The sequence below is a fragment of the Phacochoerus africanus genome, chromosome 1 (genome assembly GCF_016906955.1).
Source record: "Phacochoerus africanus isolate WHEZ1 chromosome 1, ROS_Pafr_v1, whole genome shotgun sequence".
Classification (NCBI taxonomy): Eukaryota; Metazoa; Chordata; class Mammalia; order Artiodactyla; family Suidae; genus Phacochoerus; species Phacochoerus africanus.
Window position 1 is genome coordinate 211,943,495 of NC_062544.1, and position 20,967 is coordinate 211,964,461.

The following is a 20,967-nucleotide window of genomic DNA, read 5'->3' on the forward strand; positions in this document are numbered from 1 at the left end:
ATCAGGACCCAACCAATTTCTGGTGCCCCAGGGAACATGAGCTGGCCTCTCCTTGGGGTGGGGTGGGGGCTGCTAAAGGCAAACTCCAGGGGTGTCAACCTTTTCCCAGCCCTTCTGCCTTTCCAAAGATGAACCCGCCTCCTGCCCTACTGTTACCAATCAGATTAAACATGTTCCCCAAGTGTGTGCTGTATCCATGAGTCTACATTTCTGCTTCCTGAAAAGCTGCGGCCATAGGGATGTATGACTCACCAATCAGCTGTGACCTACCTGAGGCATGTCAGTCATCTTCCTACTCTGGGATCTTCCAGGAGCTGCTAGCCAACTACAGAATTAAGTGCCAACTCCCATGGAGTTCCCGTCGTGGCTCAGTGGTTAATGAATCCGACTAGGAACCATGAGCTGGTAGGTTCGATCCCTGGCCTCGCTGAGTGGGTTAAGGATCCAGTGTTGCCATGAGCTGTGGTGTAGGTCACAGACACAGCTCAGATCCAGCAATGCTGTGGCTCTGGTGTAGGCCAGTGGCTATGGCTCTGATTAGACCCCTAGCCTGGGAACCTCCATATGCCGTGGGAGCGGCCCTAGAAAAGACAAAAGAAAAAATACCCCCAAAAAACACAACTCCCAGGTTCCTTTCCAGCCTCTTCACCCACCCCTTACACCCATTCTGGCCACATCAGATTCCTCTTTCCTTGGCTAGATTCCACCCTTCCCTGCTTCCAATCCTCTGTGTGGTTTTGTCTGCTGGAATGCTCTCCCAGTGGCCACCCCCTGCCCCCAACAAAGTTTCATCTTCCCTTGAAGTACAGCTTTAGTGATTAAGATCACAAAGTTGGAGTTTCCTGGTGGCTCAGTGGGGGTTAAGGATCTGGCATCACTGCTGTGGCTCAGGTCACTGCTGTGATGCTGGATAGATCCTTGGTCCAGGAACTTCCAAATGTTGTGGGTGTGGCCAAAAAAAAAAAAAAATCACAACACAAAACAGAATTTAGCAAATTCCTTTACAAAATAACCAGGGTCCAAAGCAGTTGGATGAATAGGATGGCTTTAGGTTCACTTCTAGGTCAGAGGTCCCACAGGGGATTGGAATCTTCAGAGACCTGTGGAACCAACCTACTTCCCTGAGGCACCCTCTCTTTCATGCTGGCACTTACACTACCCCTTAGGAGCAGCTGGGCAGCTGCAGCTGAGTCATACAGGCTGCCAGAGGCCAGCCTGGAGCACAGCTGCACGTTCTTGGCCTTCTTCCCAGATCCCCTTGTCATCGACTTCTGTGGCACAGACATATCTCTGTGCTCCACGGTTGAGATGCCTCAGTTTGATCAATCAGGATTTATGCATTCCAGTGTTCCTCCCACCTCGCTCCAAAATAATCCTGAAAGGGGATTTCAGTGCTTGAATTGAACATCTCCCCGCATGCCTCTTACCCTTTGCCTGCTTTCAGTTACCTCCCAAAGCAGACAGTCCACTTCACCGGCAAATCCTGACCCAGCACACCCCTTGCCAGGCTGGAGCAAGGTCTGATACCTATAGCAATCTGCTTTGCTTGCCATTACAACACCAGTGATCTTGCAAACACTTGATCGATCAAAGTGTTCTCTCTGAACTTCCAGCAGAAACCTCAAGTGGGTGACTGGAGGGCAGGAGCCAGGTCCCATCAGTACCTGTGATTGGTGTACTAGACCTCCAGAAGGTGGGCCCACCCTTCTCTGGGCTTTGCCAGGTCTTGCGGAATAGTGCTTTGCTGAGATCCAAACATACTCTCTGTTTTTTTCAGATGGCTCATTCCAAGCAGATATTCAGAATACGGTTGAGTCAAAGGGAACAGGAAAAGAGGGTCCAAAGTCCTTTAGATTATATTTCAAAGGCAGAGTGGTTTGTGAACTTCTAATCTTCAAAACAAACTCTGGGCATGTCCAGGTCTGTCCATAGGGCCCCAGGTCTTAGCTTTATTCTGAGCCATGGTACAGATCAGCCAAGCTCCGTGACAGCTCGTGGTTCCTCACTTGCATGGGCAGCCTTGGCAGAAGCTTATATTCCTGCCATGGCTGTCACTGCAGGTTGATCCTTGCTCAGTTCCTGACGAATGCTTGACCGTGGGCTCTGAGATGCTGAGCTGGCTCCAGAAAGGGTTACTCATCAGAGGTCAAGTCCACGGGCTTCACAGACCAGCTGTGCACCTGGGATCTGGGTATCTCCGTGTTGTCTTTGTTCCCTCCAGGGTTCACATCTTCAGGGTCCCACTGCGGAGAAAAGACACAAGACGTACCTTGGTGGAACAGACCCTTCCCCTCTCTTAATAATTCCCCCAACGACAGCTGCAATCCTGGTCCTCATGGCCCAGCAGACAAGAAGAGACAAGTGAGGACAGGTGAACCAGGCCAGTGTTTCCAGGACCTAACAGGGCAAAGATAACTTTAAATCAAGGAATTAAATGGAGAGCCAACCTGAACCTGCTAGCCTACCTCCCCTGCCACTCTCTTTCCCCTTGTATCACCAAGTCCCTTTATCCTAAGAATGCCCACCTCTGTGCCGAACGCATTCCTGGAGAAGACCAGACAAATTCAACCCATTCTTTATGGCCTAGGTAAGGTCCTCCTCTTCCAAGAAGCCTACCCTGACTGCTGCTTATGCCTATCGAGCTCTCACTCGCTTCTCTCTTTTTATTTTTGGCTGTGCCCACAGCATGCTGAAGTTCCTGGAGCAGGGATCAAACCCATGCCATAGCAGTGATGCCAGATCCTTAACCTAGTTCCTTAACTTGGGAGCTCCCATCCCCTTTCCCTTTATCCTGCCTGTACCACTGGTCTGCAGCTGAGCATGGGCAGCCCTGCCCTTTCTCTAGGTGTCTGCCTCATCCTCTCAGGTAGATGACAGAGCTCCTGAAGTGCAGGGCACTGGTCTGCCCTTGCCCCCAACATGGTGTTTCCTCTAAACCTGAGGTCAGCAGCCTTGTCAAAAACAAACACTGGGAGTTCCCGTCATGGCGCAGTGGTTAACGAATCCAACTAGGAACCATGAGGTTGTGGGTTCGATCCCTGGCCTTGCTCAGTGGGTTAAGGATCCGGCGTTGCTGTGTAGGTTGCAGACGCGGCTCAGATCCAGCATTGCTGTGGCTGTGGCGTAGGCCGGTGGCTACAGCTCTGATTAGACCCCTAGCCTGGGAACCTCCATATGCCGCAGGAAGCAGCCCTAGAAAAGGCAAAAAGACAAAAAAAAAAAACAAAAAACAAAACTGAAAATCTAATCCAGAGAGTGATCACTGCCAGTGAATATTTCATCATTCTGACTCAGACAAGTATGGGGACTTGAAATTTGCAGGGATAGAAGTAAAAGCTTAAAAAAAACCAGGTGGGGAGTTCCCGTCGTGGCGCAGTGGAAACAAATCCCACTAGTATCTATGAGGATATGGGTTTGATCCTTGGCCTCACTCAGTGGGTTAAGGATCCACCGTTTCTGTGAGCTGTGGTGTAGGTCACAGATGCAGCTCGGATCTGGCATCACTGAGGCTGTGGCGTAGGCCAACTGCTTCGGCTCCAATTTGACCCCTAGCCTGGGAGCCTCCATATGCCAAGGGTACAGCCCTAAAAAAAAGCAAAAAAAATTAAATAAATAAAAAAACAGGTGGGCACACCAGCACTGTTGAAGCTGTTTGCAAAGTCCTCCTATCGCTCTAATTTGACAGAGAAAGAACTCTGCTTGTGGGCCAAGAGCAAAGGCATCCTTAGTGATTCCAGCCACAGAGGCAAGTGGGGCTCGGGCTCAAGTCCTCCTTCTGCCACTAACTTGCTTGCTCTTCTCAGGATCTTGATTTTCCATGCAGAAGCTGGGAGGCTGAATCAGCAACTAGATAACATGATCTCTCTCATTTCTCAGTTTCTGCGACTGATGATTCTGAGTCATAAGTTGTACTTGACAGTATCAAAAGGCCCGGGAAACAAGCAAAGGCCATGCAGGATGTGTCAGCCCGGGCCAGACAATCTATTTGGGCAAGAAAATAGAGCCATGCATGGACATGTACTCCAAGAAAATGCCCTGCCAGCTGCTCAAACCTGAGCTGAATCAACCAGTCCAGTGCTCAGAGGGCCAGGACAAGGTTTTCAAGGCTCCCGGAGCCACTGACAGATAAGGCCCACCCCCCTGCAAATTATACCACACAAACTGTAGTTGTCTTTTGTACAGAAAGAGAGAGCCTATTTCAATTAGTGATCTACTGATAATAACTAAATCGAGTTCTACTACTTGGTCGTGACAAACAGCATACGTTGGAGTTCTCATGTGGCTCAGTGGGTTAAGCATTTGGTGTTCCCACTGCTGCGGCATAGGTTTGATCCCTGGCCCAGGAACTTCCACATGCCATGGGCCTGCCCAAACAAAACAATAACAACAAAACCAGCATCTAAGCCTGGAGGCCAGGAACTGAGCTGATGTGGTTGGTGCAGCTCAGCCCCTTGTATGTGCCTGGGGCTGTGCCTGGCACATCCAGGGCTAACTTCTCATCTTTTTGTGGTTGCAGACTTGGGGTACACCTCCAAGTGAATTCCTTCTGATGTGTCTGACGTTTTCATTATCAGGAATCCCAAGTCAAAGAGCTTCTGGGCCCCTCAGCCACCAAGACCCAGGTGCCCAGATGTGGAAGTGGAGGCCTGTTCTGTTCTCTGAGAATGACAGTGTGCTTTTTGATGAATTCTGTTTTCCAGTTGAGAGCCACGTTCTAGATCTCAGGTCTGGATCAGCCTCACCAGGAAGGCCCTGGGTGCTCATTAAAAAGGCTGATGCTGGCGACCCACCCTAGACCCTATCTGTGGGTTGGGACCTAAGGCTTGGCATTTGAACAAGCTCCAGGCATGATTCTTAGCCGCCCTGATGTTTCAGAACTGCTTCCACTCCTAAAATGGCCTCTTTAGAGTGAGCCTTGCTTCTCACGACCAATTCAGCGGCCGGCCAGCAAACAGCTCATCACTCTGATCAGGTGCACTCTCTAAAGTGGATTGCGCTTCCAAAAACATTTGAAATCTCTTCCTTCTGAATTCCCAGAAGAATGTGTTTTAAAACATCGTTTTAAGTACTAAAAACATCCCTGGAATCCAGGTATTCAGAGAATCTGAGCAAAAGATAATTTGCTCTCTTATGAGAAAAAAACATCTTGGGAGGGGACAGGATGTGCTCATTTATGACTGGGAGGTGAGGGTGGCATGGAGACCGCAGCCAGCTGTTCCCCAAGGTCCCAAAAGGAGGTGTGTGGGGGGGTGCTGGGGGCGGGGGGAGCTGAGCTTAACTCTCTCAGCCACTCTAGAGGCCACTACCTTTAGGGCCTCGCCATTCTTCCAAGCCGTGTGCCTTGGGTTCTGCATCTTCTCTGAGTCCCTGCTAGATGGTTTGGACAAAGCAGAAAGAACTCTTCACTGGGAGAGCCCAGAAAATACCTTTTCTCTCAGACTCTACTCTCATTTTCACATTCTTTTTTTCCCTAAGGGAATCTGGCATGGGTCCAGCCATCCAAGGAGGGCTCACAAAAACAGGAACTGAGGTCAAGCCACAGGAAGTCCCTTCTGGAATAAAGTGAGAGCATGATTGTCCATACCTGCTCCGAGTTTAGGGCTTCCCAATACTTCTGCTGCAGAATAAAAAGAGAGATTTTTTTTTAAAAAAAAGTGTTGCATAGATTTTACCACCATCACAGAGCAGAGCAGAGCTCAGTGTCAGCCCAGTCCGCTCAGGGAGCCAGGAGGCAAGGGAACAGCTGACTTCAGCAAAGCAAAAAGGCAGCAGCTATTAGCGGCTACAATTTAGTTAAACGGTCAATAGGATAATTGTGATAATTATAAAGGAGCTACAGGTCCTTGAAAAAAATGATCATTTATAAAGATTTTTAGATTACTATTATTAGCAATTATTATTAGCCGTAATAATAATAATAAAGCTTCCGTTTATTAACCACATGGCTGAGATGAGTCAACTCAAAGCCATAAAACAAAGAAAGAGAGATGCAAATAAAATCTTCACCTTGAAACGATGGGGTATTTGCTACCAGCCAAGATTCATTTTTAATCAGACTTTACTGCACAGTTGGTTCCATCCCAAGCCTCAAATATGTCTGACTCAGGTTCCTGAAGTGGGGGCATCGCCGTCTATGCTTATTCCTCCAACACCTCCCACAGTGCCTGGGAGACACGTGTGCGTGTGTGTGTGTGTTCACAGAGCTATGAATCTGCAAATGTCTATTACACTGATCTGTGACTGTTCCATTGAATAGCTGCCAGTCTGAACAGTACACAGGATTTGGCATTACTGTCACATTAAAACAAAGCCCCTACTGTTCAATTCTTTTAAATTTTCTATGTTGAACAACTTCTGATTATTTGCTTTTGTTTGGGTTTTCTGAGCTCCTTAAGGGCTACTGTTTTTGTTTTTGTTTTTTTTTTTAATGTCTGATTTTATTTATTTATTTATTTATTATGGTTGCACCTGTGCCATACAGAAGTTCCCAGGCCAGAGATAGAATCCAAGCTGCAACTGTGACCTGTATTGAAGCTGCAGCCACACCAGACCCTTTATTAATCCACTGTACCAGGCAGGGGATTGAACCCACACCTCCGCAGTGGCCTGAGCTGCTGCACTTGGATTCTTAGCCCACTTCTCCACAGCAGGAACTCCAGAGGGCTGCGGTTTAACTCAACTCTGAGTCTTTAGGACCTGGCAGGGCTGGCATGAAGTACACAGAGCAAATGTTTGTTATGTGAAGTGTGTGTGTGTAGATATGTGTCTGAGTTAAGATTATAAAAACTATTGAATGCCTTTAGCTGTCCACTGATGACTGTGCTAGTCCCAGGACGGGACCCTGCTCTGGGGTTTGGACAAGTCCCATTCTGATCTGGAGGTGGGCCTAGAGTCAGGTAGAGAGGTGTCCAAAGCCGTACTGGCAGAGCCTTGTCCCTGGCAGGCCCTGGGGCAAAGGGCAGAGGTCCCATCTTGAAACTGCAGAGGTCTGGGAAGGGGCACTAAAGCCTGGCCTTCAGTCAGTGGCCCCCATGCGAGTTCCTTACCCTGACACTGGGCAGGATGTGCTGGCTGCTGCAGGAGGAGGGGGTGGGGGCAGTCAAAATGCAGCCTGACAAGTATCTCCCCAGTTCCTCCCTCCCCCACCCCATGCCCACCCTGTCCAATTCATGCCTAGGCACCTATAGACTCTTTCCCCTTTTCCTCAAGAAGATGCAATGGACTTTGCAAACTTGAGTCACTACCAACTATTTTTAGGGCTGTACCTGCGGCATATGGAGGTTCCCAGGCTGGGGTCTAATCGGAGCTGTAGCTGCCCAGCCTATGCCGAAGCCACAGCAACGCGGGATCCGAGTTGAGTCTGCAACCTACACCACAGCTCACGGCAACGCTGGATCCTTAACCCACTGAGCAGGGTCAGGAATCAAACCTGTGTCCTCATGGACCCTAGTAAGGTTTGTTACCTGCCGAGTCACGATGGGAACTCCTGATTTTTTTTTTTTTTTTTTAAATCACCGTCTCCCAGTTTTAGTAATATATAATTGACAGGAACAGTGTATGTTCCTGATCTGGGGGGATGAAACTTTAATTCATATGTTGCACAGAAGAACTGAAGAAGTGGTCCAGGGAAGGGCTAGAAATTGGCATGATCAAGTGGGATTCAAGAGCAGGGTAGCAGATAAAACACAGGATGCCCAGTGACATCTGAATTCTGGATAAAAGATCACACTTTGGTATAGGTGTGTTCATCTGAAATTCAAATTCACTGGTCAGCCCGTATTTTTTTTTGCCTTTTAAATCCACCAACCCTACTCAGGAATGCTTTAAAAAGGCACAGGAGTAGTTTCAACACTGAGGGCAACTGGACCCTAACTTCATAAAGCAGATGCCGGCTGCCCAGGCACATGAGGAGGCCACTGGGGAAGGCCCTGCTCCCTCTGGGCCCCCGTCTCCCACCTGCAGACCACAGACCAGGGACCCCTTCCTCCCCATCTGTTCAGGACACCCTCTGATGGCTGAGCCAGGAGCGGGGCTGCCTAGTGTTGTATGGCTGAAGTCCAGAAATCCGCACAGCCCATGCAAATGGCCTCTCTGTAGAGTCATGGGTCACACAGGCTTCAGTGCCATTCATCTGGTGCTCTGACCAGCCCATGCAGTGGACACCTGAGGGAAGGTGAAAATAATCCGGTTCTTCCTCCACACTTCTTCTGTCTCTGCCCCACCCCTTCGCGTGTGTGCTCTGCGTCACTGGAGCTGCCTGTAAATCCCAATGTTTCCCCCATCCCTGAGACAGGGCCCTGCCTGAGAACACGGGCAGTGAGTGCAGAGAGCCCCGGCCGAGACTCAGTTTCCTTAGCTGTCAAATGGGAATGAGCGATCATAAGCGCAGTCCTGCCTGCCTCTGGAGGCCATGGGGCCTAGTGGGTGACAACAGGGGTTCAGACCCAGACAGATCTGGGTTCGAATTCCCAGGCCTGCCAGTTATGATGACAATGACAAAGATGATGACAATGCGGATGAAGTTTTCTAGGGCTGGGTCCTGAAACTCAGAGTCCCAGGCTCCTCTTCTGGGGAACAAGCATGATGGGACCTGCCTTGTGGCTGTTATGGGGATTATACCAAACAGAGCTTGTAAAGTGTAGACCACACTACGCTTGGCTCCTTGACACATGCGTAGTCACCGTGAGCTATGGATTTAAACTCGTTTGGTGAGCTGAGTGCCGTGGATACAGTGTATATTGTGTTGAGGGACCACCCTCCTCTCCCCCTTCCCCCAGCGCTGCCGGAAGTGGGTGTTCCGACACATCAGCATGTGCCCCAAGGATAAAGACACAAAACCACCCTCTAAGAGTTACGTCACGAAGTCCTAAGGGGCCACAGAAGAGATAAACACATCACCTTAGCGCCAGAGTGGCTCCTGAGTGCCCGTGTGTTCACTTATGGACCTGAGGGTCAAGCAGAAGCCTGGCTGGTTGGTAACAGACACAGACAATTCGAGGTGGTCGAGGACCATTGCCCACCGCAGCCAGCGTGGAGACAGGCCCCGGGTGTCTCAGCCCCATGTTATGACATATCTGAACTGTGCAAACGCTGGGAGCAAAAGTCACCCAGCAGAGGAGAGGATGATATGGGGTTGGCAGCTTCAGTGCCTTGGGGTGTGGTCTGGAGGAGCAAGGCGACAGTAGGCTCAACTGTGACCCATTTACCAGGTACCTCCCACTCCATGGGGTGCTTTGGGCCAGCTGCACCTGTCTTCCTGCATTTTCCTTTCAAGTTCCCCCCACCCAGATAATGAGTGTCCAAACAGGTGGGTGAATTTTCTTCTTTTCTAAATTTTCTACAATAAACATATATTACTTTTTTCTTTTTTTTCTGGCTGCACCCGCAGCGTATGTTAGTTCCCAGGGCCAGGGATCAAACCTGCGCCACAGCGGTGACAAGGCTGAATCCTTAACTGATAGTCCACCAGGGAACACCCAACATTATAACTTTTTGTTTTTTTGCCTTTTTTTAGGGTCGCTGTGGCATATGGAAGTACCCAGACTAGAGGTCTAATCGGAGCCATAGCTGCTGGCCTACACCACAGCCACAGAAACGTCAGATCCAAGCTGTGCCTGTGACCTACACCACAGCTCACAGCAATGCCAGATCCTTAACCCACTGAGCGAGGCCAGGGATCGAACCCACAACCTCATGGTTCCGAATCGGATTCGTTTCCACAGTGCCACGACGGGTACTCCCCCAATATTATTACTTTTAAGAAGGGGAAATATAGATTACCAGAATGGGTAATGGGTCACATGCCTGAAAGCTACACTGTCTCCTGCTCATATGATTAACTAATCCGTAGTGGGAGTTTTCTAATCCTCTTTGATCTGTTGGTGTCTATGTTTAGTGAGACTATAAATTATTTCTGTTCAGGATGCAGTGATTTGTCATGTGCAGTGTATGTGTGTCTTAGGAAACAAAGCAGGAGGACTGCGGTTGGGGGAGCTGGGGCTTATGGGGGGGGCAGGGCAGCAGAGCTTCTAAAACTACATTCCTTGTTTTTCTTTTTTTTCTTTTTAGGGCCGCACTCACGGCATGTGGAAATTCCCAGGCTAGGGGTAAAATTGGAGCTACAGCCGCCAGCCTACACCACAGCCGCAGCAATACACGATCAGAGTTGCATCTGTGACCTACACCTCAGCTCACGGCAGCACCAGATCCTTAACCCGCTGAACGTGGCCAGGGATCGAACCTGCGTCCGAATGGTTCCTACTCAGATTTGTTAACCACGGAACCACAAAGGGAACTCCTATATTCATTGTTTAACAAGGGCAAAAGCATTCATTTCCATTTGCCTCATTTTTGAGCATGACCCTGTCCCCCTTGGAATTTATATAGTTAAACAAGTAAATGTCTAAAAAGAGAGAGATACTAGAAGAAAAAGGACTGCCAAACACACAAATGGTCCAAACCAGCCACAATGAAAAATTTCCAAATTTTTCAAGGTCACAGTCCAATCCTTGTCTCCGTCGAGAGTTTCCACAGAGTGAGTCTATTTTCTGCCCTCCGAACCCCATTCCCATCAACTGTCCCTCCCCTTCCCTGAAGACCACTTGCTATCAAGCTCCCTCTCTCCCTTTAACCCTTGACTCTGTCCAGACTGCTGCCTCTGGGCTGCCAAGCCATGCGCCTTGTGTGTCCGACACATTCTGAGACCAGATCCAAGAAATAAGCACAGACAACACCGAAGGAGGGACCCAGAGATCCACAGACCCCAAATGGTCCATGGTCTAGAGCAGAATTCCTCCCTCAAAATACAGCTCTCAATGACCAGCTCTGTTTGTTGCAGGATCAAGAGATAAAGATGAAGGCAGTCCAGACCTCATCCTAAAAGCTTGTGCCTGGCGGGCGAGACAGGCCTTTATAGACCTCTAGGCTATGTGGCAACCCACGAAGGTGTGTGAGTGGGGTACAGGCTCTGGGCACTCAAGGGAGATTCAAGGGAAGAAGCCTTTCATCTTTGGTGTGTGTGTGTGTGTGTGTGTGTGTGTGTGTAGGGTGGGGGGTTAAGTTCACACAGCAGGTGGCATCTTAGTAGGACTTTGACATGTGGAAATTGGATCAGAGAAAATGCCAGGCAGAAAGGCCCGGAGCCCTGGGAATGAGGGAACAGTCCATGGCCAAGGAGGACATGGAGGGGAGGGTGGGGGAGGGGCCCATGGCTGGGGCAGGTGTGTGAGACCTGGATCCCACATTAAGGGATCTGGACTCTGCCCTACAGACCAGGGGCCCTGAGTCTTTCAGGCTGCAGAGTCCATTAGGGGTTGAACAAATTTGAGAGGCTGACTCAGGACAGTGGATTAATTACTTTGCCAAAGAAGGCCATGAAGACCAAAACTAAAACCTCAACCCCAGCTCCCAACTCCTTTTATCACCAATTCATAAAAGGGCACTTAAACACCAAGACGGTGGGAACCCAGGTAAGTCCAGAAGGAAGGCAGGTCCCTCCTCCTAGTGACACAGCCCATCCACAAGGCTGTCCCTGTTCTCACTGGCCACAGACAAGGGGAAACCTCCTTCCAAAGGGGGCTGGGAGCTATAGCTGCAGGGGCTTGGAGCGACAGGACAGCAGACCTGAGAGTTATACCTGTGATGGATTTTTTTTTCCTTTTTCTTTTTAGGGCTGCACATGGGCATATGGAAATCCCCAGGCTAGGAGTCGATTCGGAGCTGCAGCTGCCGGCCTATGCCACAGCCACTCCAGATCCTTATCCCACTGAGAGGGGCCAGGATCCTCATGGATACTAGTCAGGTTTGATAAGCCACAGTGGGAACTCCACATGGGTTTTGTTTGCAGATCCAAAAATTCAAAATGCGGCAAAGCTTATGAAAGTGCCAGGCACGATGCCTGCTGTGAGCTCCAGGATATGGACCCCACGGCACCATGGAAGCAGCTGGTTCTCCGTGGGGGTCGGAAAAGCGTCCAATGGGTTTGGGAAACACCCAGACTCTTTAAAAGTGTGTTATTCAGCACTTATTCCTGCAAGGCTTGAATGTGCCAAGTGATTCAACGTGCAGTGTTTCCCTGACTCATTTGACTACTTGAAAGTCCGCCTCCACGCAGACAGCGTGGGAAAGTCCTTGGGCACAGGCTTATTTGCTATTTAGCGGGTGTGACGTTGGCGTCGACAGAACAGCGGGGCAGCACCGCGGAGGCAGGTGAGGGTGAAGGAGGACCGCGCACCCGCTGCAGACACGACGTACCTCGAGGTCGGAGTTGATGGAGGAGACCTGGGAGGAGCTGCTGGAGGACACGCGGGCCCGGATGACCTGAACCGGAGGGAACGAGGGGGGCTCCTGCAGGGTCGCGGCTCCCGCGCTCGTCTGTCCATCACCCGGCAGCCTGGTGGCGCTGCAGCTTGCCTGCAAGGTGTGAGGGGAAGGGCAGGTGGGCAGTTGGCGTCTTTATTTTCGCCCCCCCCAGAGCATTCACATCCTCCAGGATTCAAAGGGCACAGAAGGGTGTGGCGCGCGGCGCCGTCTCCTCCCTGCTCCCCAGCCACCGGCTCTCCCAGAGGCAGCCGGCGCTCAGTATGTGTCCTTCCGGATATTCTGTGCACACACGAGCAAATGTATGTGCCTATCTGTGCAAGTGGCAGCACGTGGAAGTTCCCGGGCTAGGGGTCGAATCCGAGCTGCCGCCGTCGGTTTACACCTCAGTCACAGGAAAACCTGATCCCAGCCACATCTGCGACCTACACCGCTGCTCAGGGCAACACCAGATCCTTTAACTCACTGAGCGAGACCAGGGATTGAACCCACATCCCCACGGACCCTATGCCAGGTTCTTAACCCGCTGAGCCACAAGGGGGAACTCCAGGTTTTTTTGTTTGTTGGGGAGCACTGCATAGGTGTTCACAAGCTATTTAACCAGTTCCTTGCTGTTGGATGTTTAGGGTATTTACAGTTTCTTGCTTTTGTTTTATTTTTAATTTTCTTTCTGTTGTTAATAAGGGCCCTAACTGCAAGTTTCTTGCTTTTATAATCAATACTGACTGCAGAAAATTATACTGTACCTTCAACATTTCAGGGTTTTAAAGGATAAATTCCTAGAAGTGGAATTGCTGGATCAGAAGGTATTGCACTTGTGGAGTTCCCGTAATGGCTAAGCAGTAATGAACCTGACTAGTAACCATGAAGACATGGGTTTGATCCCTGGCCTCCCTCAGTGGGTTAAGGATCCCATGTGTCTGTGGTATGGGCCGCCAGCTGCAGCTCTGATTCAACCCCTGGCATGGGAACTTCCATATGCTGTGAGTGTAGCCCTAAAAAGCAAAAAAAAAAAAAAAAAAAAAAAAAAGAAAGAAAGAAAGAAAGAAAAAAAAGTAAAAGAAAAAGAAGATAGGCACTTGTAACTTGGATAGCTAACACCAAAAGTGCACTCCATAGAGGCTTAACCAACACGCCCACCAAGAGCATATAACAGTGAGCTGGGAAGGCTTAAGGGAGGAAGGAACTTGTGAGATTATGTATGTATGTATGTATCTAGGTATCTATCTCAGAAGACAGCTTCTTCCCACAGGGCTTACTGGCACTTCCTCAGAAATCCTCCAAGCCCTGGGCTGGGGTTTCAGAGCTGGGTGATCATCCCACTGACACAGCACAGGGGGAACAGCAGGCCTTTTGGAATGTATCTTCCACCAACAAACCATGTGACCTTGGCAAGAAATCTATCCTGAGTCTCAGTTTCCTAATCCGCAGAAGGGGGAGGGGGAATCCCTGCCTTGCCTCCTCTGAAGTGCTGTCACGGGGCTCAGATTTAGTAAACATCCTGGACACAAGAGAAGAACAGTTGCTCACTGGATCCCAAAATGCACAGGGCTCCAGCCCTGGATGGGTCAAGTGCACGGTTCCCCATGATTCGGCTGGAAGGGAGGCAAGTCCACACAAGAGACAGAGGCAGCTTTCTGGATGGGGGAGGCAGAGCAGCAGAGTCTGCTCGGGCAACAATGGAAGAGTCCATACATTCCCCAGGCCTGACCAAACCTGAGTCAACAGAGCAAAGGGAATTTTCAAATGCTTTAAGTGTCAACTCATAGGACCCCATGCTCTCGGCCCCTCAGGATCAGCCTGATCCCAGCTGCATCTCTTGGAAAATCTCTCCTTAGACCAGTGCTCAGGAGGGGATGCTGGGGAGAGTGAGCATGGATCTGGTTCTTTTGCCCACTTCTAGATGGTGGTCCAAACAGAATATGTATCAAGGCACATGACAGCAGGGTATCAATTTCACCACAACATGCCCATCAGCACATCTTCATGGAAAAACAAAACAAAACAAAACTGTGCTAACGTGGCAGGCATGAAATGGAAGCATAAAGGACATGTCCTTTCCATAAAAAAAAAAAAGCTCAGGTCCCAGGATCAAACTGGCTTAGTCCGAAACTTATTTCTGTGGTTTTCTTTTCTTTTGAGGGCTGCACCTGCAGCATAAGTTCCCAGGCTAAGAGTCAAATTGGAGCTGCAGCTGCCGGCCTACACCACAGCTGCAGTCACACCAGATCCTAGCTGCATCTGTGACCTATGCCGTAGCTTGCAGCAACTCAGTATCCTTAACCCACTGAGCAAGGCCAGGGATTGAACCCAAATCCTCACAGACACTAAGTCAGGCTCTTAACCTGCTGAGCCACAAGGGAAATCCTTCAGTGATTTTTTTTTAATGGATATTTCCTAAGTACCTTTTATTTGTTTTATTTTTTTGCTTTTTAGGGCCTCACCTGCAGCATATAAGAAATTCTCAGGCTAGGGGTCGAATCAGAGCTACAGCTGCTGGCCTACACCACAGCCACAGCAACACATGATCTGAGCCACGTCTGCAACCTATGACACAGCTCACAACGTCAGATCCTTAACCCACTGAGCAAAGCCAGGGATCTAACCCGAATCCTCATGTACTAGTCAGATTTGTTTCTGCTTTGCCACAATGGGAACTCCCTGTGATTTTTTAACTATGGGATTTGGGGCAAGTGAGTTAACCCTCTTTGTGCCACCTTTTATAATAATAATAATAATTATTATTATTATTATTATTATTTATAAACAACAGTAATAGAAATAATAATAACATCAACTTCAGGTTGTTATAAGAATTCGTGTTGATAATAATTTTAAAAAACCACCATTTACCGAGTGCCAAGTAAGAAGCAGGATAGCATTGTGGACAAAGGCACAGACTCACGTAGAGGCAGGTCTGAATCCTAGTTCTACCACCAACAAGTCACTTAACTTCTCTGGGTTCCATTTTCCTTCTCTGTAAAATGAGCATAATACCTCAAGGGTTGACTGTTGGGGTTAAATGAGTTAACCTATGTAGAGCACTGTGACCAGTACAATAAGCCTCATGGAAGGGTGGGCTGTTATTATTTACTTAGAGTCTGGCAAGTAGTTAGTCCTCAGTAAACAGACTACTATGGGAATGATGGCCCTGGAGTCCAGCAAGGTGACTTCTGCCCAAGCTAGAGGGTGGGGCTCCAGGCTTCCTGCTGGGAGCTGTTTGGAGTCCTCTCGCGCCCTCTGGTGGACACAGAAGGAAGAGGCCAAGTGGAAGTACTTTGCTGGAGGGCCTCAGTGGAAAAGAACCAAGCAGGCATCCACTCAAGATTCAGGTACTGGAAAGATTCGAATGAATGCAATTATTGCACTATTACTTTTCAGAAGTTCCATGATTTAAAAATTTCTAGGAGTTCCCGTCGTGACACAGTGGAAACAAATCCGACTAGGAACCACAAGGTTGAGGGTTCGATCCCTGGCCTTGCTCCGTGGGTTAAGGATCCAGTGTGGCCGTGAGCTGTGGTGTAGGTCGCAGACACGGCTCAGATCTGGCGTTGCTGTGGCTCTGGCATAGGCCGGCAGCTACAGCTTTGATTAGACCCCTAGCTTGGGAAACTCCATGTACCGTGCCGCAGGTACGCCCCTAAAAAAAGGACAGAAGACAAAAGACAAAAACAAAAGAAAAGAAAAGAAAAAAAAAATTTCTAGGGCCAAGCTTTGCCCAGCTGCTGCCAGGGCTCCCTGGGCCTTCTCCAGGGCTTCCCATCACCCACCCTCCTGTCGGAAGATGAGCTTTAATGGCCGAAGTGGGTGCTTCATTGTGAAAGCGCTGTTCTGAATCTCCCTGAACTTCGATTATATCACACACAGGTTATTTGCACCCATTTCCAAGAAACAACAACAAGGAGTAAAACCTAACTCTCTGCCAAACTCTGAGCGCCAGCATGTCCCAAGTGCAGCTCAGCAGGGCCATTACCACTGAACTCTGTTCCAAACACACCTGTTTAAAGAGCCCGAGACCGGACGCACCAGATCTAGGCAAACAAGACAGACGAGACAAAGTTTATATCCCAGCAGGAAACAAAACAAAAGATCATTATAAAGTGCTTTGCAAGATATTTTAAAAGTTAATAAAGTGATACTGCAGAGGGGTGGAGGCGACTTTTGAATGGGTGGGGGAGAAGGCCTTTGGAGAAGGTAATATTTTAACTGAAATCCTAAAAACAAGAAAAAAGCAGCCATGTTTAAAAAAAAAAAAATCAGGAGGAAGAGAGTGGGCAGAGGAATGGAGAGAAATTCTGTGCAGCCAGAGAGGAGCAAAGAGGGGGAGAATAGGAGGTGGTCAGCGAGGGGGCGAGCCTGGGGCTGGGAAGGTCCTGGAAGTCTGTGTTAGGAGATTCGATTTTATTTTGCGTGAGCTGGGAAGCCAGGGCTGTGTTTTAAGCCAAAGAGGAACAAGATGTAATTTACATGTAAGAGACCCTTCCGGTTGCAAATGGGAGGGGGTGGGACAAGAATACCAGTGAGAGGACAACCAGTTAGGAGGCCCCTGGATCTACTTTAAAAGTATTTACAAGACTCACAAATGGATGAAATGGGCACAGGCATGACGTGAGGGGAAGAGAGGGGCTCCGGGTTTGAGCCACTGCACGCGCAATGGTGTCGCTCACTGACAAGGGGAAGATGGTGACAGGAGCCGGAATCCAGAAACCCGTATCGGGCACGGAATGTATGAGATGCCATGTGGTGACGATGAGGAGGCAGCCAAGACTGGAGCTGTGGGAGAGGAAAAGGATGGAGACACAGGCGGGGAAAGCGAGCCAGAGCGGGCAGGTAGGGCTGTGGAACGGGAAGAGTGTACACGGAGAGGGAGCCCTCTTGGGGCGAAGCTGCGGTACTGCAACCTTGAAGTGCGCTCGCCAGGAGCAGCCGCAGAAGTGACAGGGAAAAAGACCAGTGAGCCAGCAGGAGTGACAGGGAAAAGACCTGTGCAGGGGAAAAACCAGGACAGGGAGGTCCCCCAAATCAGAAGAAGCTAGTGGTCAACTGAGTTAAACCTCAACGAGGACAGAAATGACCCCAAGATTTAGCAATAGGGAGGTCACTGTAGCCTCGACAGCAACAGACTTAGTGGGGTGTGGAACATGGAATGGACATCTTGTCACCTCTTTCCCTCTCCTCTCCAAGGCTCTTCCTCCTGGGGACCCCACATGCAGGCCAGAGGCATCTAGAGCCCGAGGTTTCTCCACCCCCACAGTCTCACTGCCCCCACTGCTCTACCTGCAGCTCTGCTTCTCCATCTGCTTCAGCCTTGGTTCATGCCACACTACCTCTCTCCTGGACTTAAAACTGTCCCTCACTGACTCCCTTGCTTCTAGTCTCCTCTCCCTAGTCTGCTCCTCACCCCAACACTGCCTGAGCGATGGCTCTAAAATGCACCTCTGGGAGTCCCCATTGTTGCTCAGTGGAAATGAACCCAACTAGCATCCGTGAGGATGCTGGTTTGATCCCTGGCCTCACTCAATGGCTTAAGATCCAGCATTGCTGTGAGCTGCGCTGTAGGGTCAAAGATGTGGATCAGAGGATCTGGCATTGCTGTGGCTGTGGTGTAGGCCGGCAGCTGTAGTTCCAATTCGACCTCTAGCCTGGGAACCTTCATATGCCATACCTGCGGCCCTAAAAAATAAAATAAAATAAATATAAAATAAAATACACACCGGACCTTGAGTCTCTAGTCCTGAAGCCTCCTGGTCTCTCACCAGCCTCAGGATGATGGCCAGCTTCTGCACTTATCTCACCCTTGCCTCCTCTTCACCTTTTTATCCCCAGAACTCCCCTCCATCTGACACCCTCTGTCCCCCATCAAGGCTTTCAAGAAGTCCTTCCGGAGTTCCTGTTGTGACTCAGTGGTTAACGAACCCGACCAGTATCCATGAGGATGCAGGTTCAATCCCGGGCCTTGATCAGCGGGCTAAGGATCCCGCATTGCTGTGAGCTGTGGTGTAGGTCACAGACGCAGCTTGGATCCCATGTTGCTGTGGCTGTGGTGTAGGCCGGCAGCTCCAGCTCCAGTTCGACCTCTAGCCTGGGAACCTCCATATGCCGCAGGTGCAGCTCCAAAAAGACAAAAAAAAAAATTCTTTTTATATGCTTCCTTGACTTATCCTAATCCTCTGGCAGTTAAGTGTCACCTCCTCCAGGGAGCCTTCCATGACTACCTCCCACCCCTCTGAACACCCAGATGTGGACCATGGCCACTCACCTGCTGCACTGGCTCAATGGTCAGCTCCATGTAGCGACTGATGGCTGCCATCTTCTTGAGTGGTTTGCAGTGCGGTAGGGTGGTGAGAGGTACCCAATCTGAATTCTTCGAGTGGAGGTGGAGAGACAGAAAGGGGAATTCTTAAAGTCAGGAAACATTTTCTAAAACAAGGTCCCAGGAGTTCCTATCATGGCACAGTGGTTAACGAATCCAACTAGGAACCATGAGGTTGCAACCCTGCCCATGCTCACTGGCGTTGCCGTGAGCTGTGGTGTGGGTCGCAGATAAGGCTCGGATCCCGCATTGCTGTGGCTGTGGTGTAGGTTGGCGGCTACAGCTCTGATTCGACCCCTAGCCTGAGAACCTCCATATGCCGCGGGAGCAGCTCAAGAAAAGGCAAAAAGACAAAATAAATAAATAAATAAAACAAGGTCCCATTTTCTTCAAAAGAACCCCTACAGTATTTTTTTCTGTTCTTTTATGGCACATCTCAGTTTCTGCTTCCTAAAAGATATATTTTATGTCTCTCTGAGGTCATAGAAGGTGGGTGGTTCCCAAACTTAGCTACACAGTGGAATTTCCTGGGTTTCTTTCTTCCTTCTTTCCTTTCTTTTCTTTTTTCTTTCTTTCTTTCTTTTTTTTTTGTCGAGCTCATGGCAGGAGGCCAGGGATGGAGACTGCACCTTATCTGTGACTCGAACCAGCAGTGACAACACTGGATCCTTAACACACTAAACCTCCAGGGAACTCCTTGCCTGAGCTTCTTAAAAAATGAAATAGGTGGTGCTTAGCTCTCACCTGCCCTCCATCCAGACATTCCGACTTAATTGGTATGGATGTGACCTGCTGAGTTTAGACACCCTCCCCCGCAATGATTCTGAAGTATGACAAAGTTTGGGAATTACTTAAGTGGGTGCTAAATAAATATTTTTGGAAGGAAGTGGTTCCTTTTGTGGCTCGGCGGTTAATGAACCCGACTAGGATCCATGAGGATGCGGGTTCGATCCCTGGCCTCGCTCAGTGGGTTAAGGATCTGGCGTTGCCGTGAGTTGTGGTGTAGGTCATAGGCATGGCTTGGATCCCAAGTTGCTGTGGCCGTGGCTGTAGCTCTGATTAGACCCCTAGCCTGGGAACTTTCATATGCCGCAGGTGCAGCCCTAAAAAAGCAAAAAAAAAAAAAAAAGTGGTTCTTGAATTTTACTGTGCATCAGAAGCACCCAGAGGACTTATGAAAACACCCTGAGTTTAGGATTTGATTGAGCTGGGTTGAGCCTAGAATGTGAATTTCTAACAAATTTTCAGATGACGCTGGTCCAGGGACCACACTTTTAGAAGCCCTGTTAGAAAGACTGCTGAAGAGATCCAGAAGGCTCTACTTTATCTCTTCATAATACTATACACACAGGGTTCTCTTTAAATATTTTAGCTCCCTATTGGGATATAATTTCACAGAAGTTTCTAGAATGGAGTGAAAATAAGATCTCATTAGAGCCTTCATGGAAACTTGGATCTTTGGTCCAAGCACCTGTATCACTTTTTTTTTTTTTTTTTCCTTTTTAGGGCCAACCTGCTAGGGGTTGAATCAGAGGTTCCCAGGCTAGGGGTTGAATTGGAGCAGCAGCCGCCGGCCTACGCCACAGCCACAGCAACATGGGATCCAAGCCTCATCTGCGACCTACACCACAGCTCACGGCAACGCCAGATCCTTAACCCACTGAGCGAGGCCAGGGATCGAACCCACATCCTCATGGATCCTAGTCCAGTTCATTAACCACTGAGCCACGAAGGGAACTCCCTCTATCAGCCTCTTTACTTTGATCATACACACACTATCTTCTATTTCATTAACTCAACCAGATTACACAGTTATGACTAGAACATTTGGAGAAGTGGATCCAACTCACAGGTAGTCTCTCTCTCTTTTTTTTTTTTGGCCACACCCTGAGGCATGTCAAACTTCCCAGGCTAGGGATCAAACCCGGAGCCACAGAAGCAACCCAGGCCGCTGGAGTGACAATGCTGGATCCTTAACCCACTGCACTGCAGGAGAACTCCAAAAAGCTGATTTTTAAAGTGGTGTTTACAATAACATCCATCCTTTATAATTATGTCATACCAGTAAATGTATATCGCCATCTTTTTCCGATTTAACCAAGTGACTCCTATAAGTAAGCAGAGCTATGCTGAGGCAATTTGTCTTTGTTAAAAATCCTTGGTTGCAGGAGTTCCCATTGTGGTGCAGCAGAAGTGAATCCAACTAGGAACCATGAAGTTGTGGGTCCCATCCCTGGTCTTGTTCAGTGGGTTAAGGATCCAGCGTTGCCTTGCACTGTGGTGTAGGTCACAGACGCGGCTCAGATCCCTCATTGCTGTGGCTGTGGTGTAGGTCG

The 20,967-nt window shown here is 49.2% G+C and overlaps 1 protein-coding gene across 4 annotated transcripts in view; it reads right to left on the reverse strand.

The window, feature by feature from the left end:
- Window positions 1-984: 984 nt before the first annotated feature.
- The window catches only part of TMEM44 (transmembrane protein 44), a 34,943-nt gene continuing 14,960 nt past the window's right edge, over window positions 985-20,967 (reverse strand). For 2 of the 4 annotated variants that reach the window (XM_047789122.1, XM_047789097.1), the window contains 4 exons: window positions 18,578-18,682; window positions 12,253-12,411; window positions 5,585-5,617; window positions 985-2,243 (listed from right to left, as the gene is read on the reverse strand). In XM_047789122.1, the coding sequence (XP_047645078.1) occupies window positions 2,133-2,243; window positions 5,585-5,617; window positions 12,253-12,411; window positions 18,578-18,682 (408 nt within the window). In that variant the 3' untranslated portion in view covers window positions 985-2,132. The remainder of the gene's footprint in view (window positions 2,244-5,584; window positions 5,618-12,252; window positions 12,412-18,577; window positions 18,683-20,967) is intronic. The other 2 variants (XM_047789106.1, XM_047789115.1) reach the window with 2 other exon arrangements.